This window comes from Podarcis muralis, chromosome 18, assembly GCF_964188315.1.
Source record: "Podarcis muralis chromosome 18, rPodMur119.hap1.1, whole genome shotgun sequence".
Taxonomy (NCBI): Eukaryota; Metazoa; Chordata; class Lepidosauria; order Squamata; family Lacertidae; genus Podarcis; species Podarcis muralis.
In genome coordinates, this window is record NC_135672.1 from 7220230 (window position 1) to 7225183 (window position 4954).

The window sequence follows — 4954 nt, forward strand, 5'->3', positions numbered from 1 at the left end:
ATGCTGCAGCTACTCTTTTTCTCTTCCCCAGATGCAGAACATTGCACCAAATGCTCAGAAGATCAGTATCCAAACAAGGACAGAGATCAATGTGTCCCCAAGATTATCATCTTCCTGGCTTATGAAGAATATTTGGGAATGGTGTTAGCTTCCGTTGCCCTCTTCTTATCTATAACAGCAGGCATTGTGTTGGGAATCTTCATTAAATACAAGGAAACTCCCATAGTCAAAGCCAACAACCGGGACCTCTCCTACATCCTCCTCGTCTCCCTCCTGCTTTCCTTTCTGTCCTCCTTCCTCTTCATTGGGCGCCCAAGGAAAGAGACCTGCCTTCTCCGACAAACGGCCTTCAGCATCATCTTCTCTGTTGCTGTTTCTTCTGTCTTGGCAAAGACCATCACGGTGGTGCTGGCCTTCCTGGCCACAAAGCCCGGGAACAGGGTGAGGAGATGGCTGGGCAAGAGTCTGGCCAACTCCATTGTCATCTCCTGTTCTGGGGGGCAAGTTCTCATCTGCACCATCTGGCTGGGCTCTTCTCCCCCATTCCCTGAGTCCGACATGCGCTCCCAGCTGGGAGAGATTATCCTGCAATGCAACGAAGGGTCCTTGGCCACGTTTTACGTTGCCCTCGGCTACATGGGCTTCTTGGTTGCCACCTGCTTCACGGTGGCTTTCCTAGCGAGGAAGCTCCCCGGCTCCTTCAACGAAGCCAAGCTGATCACCTTCAGCATGCTGGTCTTCTGCAGTGTTTGGGTGTCTTTTGTGCCCACCTACCTGAGCACCAAGGGCAAGTACATGGTGGCCGTGCAGATCTTCTCTATGTTGGCCTCCAGTGCTGGGCTTCTGGGCTGCATCTTCCTTCCCAAGTGCTACATTATTGTGCTGAGACCTGATCTGAACACAAAGGAGCACCTGACAACAAGGAATTAAGGGGACATCTGATTCTTAAAATAGTCCATGTTCCCGATGCCCAGAAGGAAACACAGATACTCATCCATGTCCTGGTGTACTGCCCGTAGTTTGTAAACTATTATCTTTTAATAATTTTGTGTTTGGGGAACTTATATTTATCTCACAACAAGATAGTCTAGAGGGAGATAGGAGTTCGGTTTTTTAGTCTGTTTGCTTTGCTATTAACCATATCAATTCTGATATTCAACAATACTTTCTAGTTATGTCATTTCTAGATATTCAAATACCTGTGCTCCATTTTCTACAGGTATGCTGTATCATTCAGAAGTTCACTTCACATCATTCCGTTCTCCTAAACTTTGTATATTAATAAATTGAGAAAATCATTTAAGTTCTCTTCTGTAGTTCGTTGGTTTAATTTCTGTATTGTGTAAGCTCTGCTCCCTGTTCCAAAGAGTAACAACTGACCTTAGCCAAGCCTTGACTGGAATACAATGGATTTTATTGCGTTGTCCAGAATATGACACATTGTGCACTGATGTTGAGTGGATCACCAGATTACGAGTGAGCCAGCAACAAGTTTAGCATTGGAGGGAAGCAATGAGATGAAGCCAGATAGTTGTATTCCCTGCCTGCCAAACCTTTTAAGAGGAGGCATCTTATGCTCAGTCAGGAAGGAAGAGCGAGAGGCCTCCTCCTGCTGCTCAGGTTCCTCCCATTCAGGTCCTCCTCCTCCAACTCAGGTTCCTCCCATTCAGGTCCTCCTCCTCCTACTCAGGTTCCTCCCATTCAGGTCCTCCTCCTCCAACTCAGGTTCCTCCCATTCAGGTCCTCCTCCTCCAACTCAGGTTCCTCCCATTCAGGTCCTCCTCCTCCAACTCAGGTTCCTCCCATTCAGGTCCTCCTCCTCCAACTCAGGTTCCTCTCATTAAACTCCCCATTTATAGAGCAAAACCAAGATCAGATCGGCAAGTAAAAATAATTGACAGAACAGCCACTGATGAAGCATTTAGATTCATTAGCTAAGATTGCATCCTACTTAGACTTTCATCTCTCCAGACTAGTGGAAAGCTTACTAAACACTTATTCTTATAGCAGTTCAACCTGTAGCAATCCAATGAAGGCTCCTATATAAATTTAATAATTAAAGGTCCAGAGAAAGCTGACTGCATTATTTATGTATGCAACCACAGCAGCTAGAATTTTATTTGCACAGAAGTGGAAAGAGGGAGGATTGGCTTATGAAACTGGGGGAATATGCTGAAATGGTGAAATTACCTGCTAAACTAAGAGGACATGAGGATGAATCTTTTCAGGAAGAATGGAGACCATTGATATCTTATTTGTCAAACTATCATCTATACATGAAGTCAAAGGCAGGACTTGAAATATAAGCAGCGGATTACTGAAATACGACATTGGGGCTGTGATAATAAAAACAGGTTTTTTAAAAACATCTGATAAAAACAAACATAGAGAAGGGAGGGTGGGGAGTCAAGAAGAGATTGTGTGGGGGTTTTGTAGTTGTTTTTTAAACTGTATACGAAGACAAGTGATTGGAATATCTGTGGAGACTTAATAATTATTTTTTTTTTTAATGTAATAAAGAAAGCATCCACCCAGATTCTTAGGAAGTTGAGGTAATTTGATTCTGTTTTATTATTTTAACTTTTGGAATGTTCTAAAGTAAGACTGTAAACTTTGTTATGATCATCCTGACTTATCTTGATGTAAAGTGCTCTAGGGGTGATTGGCCAAAATAGTGCATGGATTTTATGAAAAATTAAATAATTAAGTAAGAAAGTAAATAAATATTAATAAATAAATTCATAAAGAATAATAAAGCTGCTAGAATGCTAGCCTGGCTTCTGCACAGACAATTTGTTCATGAATAGAGAAGTTTCTGCTCAAAGACGAGGAGCAAGTTGGCTCCATGTGCAACAGAATCTCACCTTCCCCAGAACATGTCAAAGGGGAAGGGAGACCCTACGGCCCAGGACAACCTTTCTCCCCTCATCCAACCCCAGAGAGCTTCCCTCTGTTGGAGAAGCATTTCAAAGAGGGGGTGGAAATTCACTTGAAGTGGCTTCAAAACCACCAACACGCTACTTCCCTTCAGGGGGAGAACCAGAAGGGAACGGCAGGAATCAAATCCACCCAAAGTGGCCAACTAGAAGAAGAAAAAGAGTATGGATTTCAAATCCCGCTTTATAACTACCCGAAGGAGTCTCAAAGGGGCTCACAATCTCCTTTTCCTTCCTTCCCCACCACAAACACTCTGTGAGGTGAGTGAGGCTGAGAGACTTCACAGAAGTGTGACTGGCCCAAGGTCACCAGCAGCTGCAGGTGGAGGATCGGGGAAGTGAACCCGGTTCACCAGATTACGAGTCCTCCGCTCTTAACCACTACACCACACTGGCTCTCTAAAGCATCCCTAACAGATAGCCATCCAAACTCTGCTTCAAAACCTCCAAGGAAGGAGAGTCCATGGTCAGATCCAGCTCCTTCTTTGGTCCTTGGGAGCAAAGTTCAGGCCAAACTTCCAATTCCCAAACACACCTTTTGACTTTTCATCATCATGTTTTTCTCCAGCTTTGCACCTGCTGCCTGAGCCATTCAAGACTTCGGAAAGTTTGTGTGATGAAACTTATTCCACTTGGAATAATCAAAATTATAGTCATCTCCTCTTCTAAATGCTCAGGAGATATTTCTGGAGGTTACATCAGCCTCAGAAAGTAGCATGACAATATTAATTGCACTGTGTCTGGGAAAGAAAAAGTTGGTGCAGAGAATATTTCCTGAGTTGGAGACAGACTGAGTCAAGATGCAGAGCTGGCAAAAGAGGGGTGTGCCTGCCTTGGGCTTCCTAGCTCTGAAGGTGTAGTTGAAAACCACCCAGATTGGGAAAGCCCACCCAGTCTGGTCTTGCAAGAGTCTTTGGGTTCTTCTGTTTTGCCTCCTTGGCAGGTAAGAGGAGGAGGAGGAGGCAGAGCCAGAATGAGATTCCTGCTCCTTCTGTTGCTGCTTCTGCTGCCCATGATGCCCTTTGGAGTCTGCGGGAACCACAAGGCGAAATGTCCCTTGAATCTGGTCAGGGATGAAACGGATGCTCGCAATTACTACCGGCCTGGACACTTTCTCATCAGTGGGATCATCTCTCCAAAACACTTTTTTAGGAATATTCCATACGTCTTTTCTCAGACACCCTTCGCCAGGAATGAAGTGTATGTACTTCACAGTTTTGCGGTCCTCCAATCCTTCTAGTGGTTCCTATTTATCAAGGAAAGAGCCCCTTTCTCAGGGCTGGGGAGCTAAGGGCTGATGTTGCAGGAGTACCCTGCCCTGACCATTGGTCTTGCTGGTTGGGGGTGATGGGAGCTGGGGAGTCCAGTAAAAGTTTCCACACAAACCGCTCCTATTTCCTTGTTCCCTGGGTCTTCCTTAGTGAAACACTCTCCTACCTTTGATTCTGTGTTGCTTTTAGTAGAATGCAAGGATGCCAATCAATCTGGTCAGGAGTCCAAAGGATGCACTGAATTTCCCCACTTGCAGGATGGCATGAAACTCAGGCAATTTCCAAGGCTCAAATATTTCATTCAATATTCTTACATTTGGAAAATTCAGAAACTGTCGTTAAGGAATGCTAGTTTTACAAATGGAATTTTAAGATCCTTTGGGTGACTTTTGGTGGCTGAAGAGCAGAAAAGATGTGCTTTAATGGAAATGATCAATAAAATAATATGAATCAGGAGACTTCCTTGTTTGTGGAGTCAGGTCTCTAAAATGTGAAAAGGAATTATTCCTTTTTTCACACACAAACAACTGGCCTCATTTCTAAGTAGTGAGATGTTTGATATTTCTTCACTTGGAATCCATAGGTACCTGTTTCCTATCCCAGAGGGAGGCATGAAACTCAAGCAATTTTCAAGCTGCCAAAATTATTTTATGTTTATTCTATTTGGATCATTTGTGAACAACCTTAGCCCAGTTCTCTTGACACAAAACCACAGGAGACCTACAGCCCACCATGGGCTACATTAAA

At 44.1% G+C, this 4954-nt stretch overlaps 1 protein-coding gene across 1 annotated transcript; it reads left to right on the top strand.

The window, feature by feature from the left end:
• LOC144326102 (vomeronasal type-2 receptor 26-like) lies at positions 1–1245 on the top strand. Its single transcript, XM_077922036.1, has one exon. It carries the CDS (start codon positions 1–3, stop codon positions 928–930), a length of 930 nt encoding a protein of 309 aa, XP_077778162.1. The 3' UTR covers positions 931–1245.
• The last annotated feature ends 3709 nt before the right edge of the window (positions 1246–4954 follow it).

What these genes read in the sequence shown, in the direction of transcription:
- LOC144326102 (XM_077922036.1), top strand. Translation starts at nt 1, where the DNA reads ATGCTGCAGCTACTCTTTTTCTCTTCCCCAGATGCAGAACATTGCACC.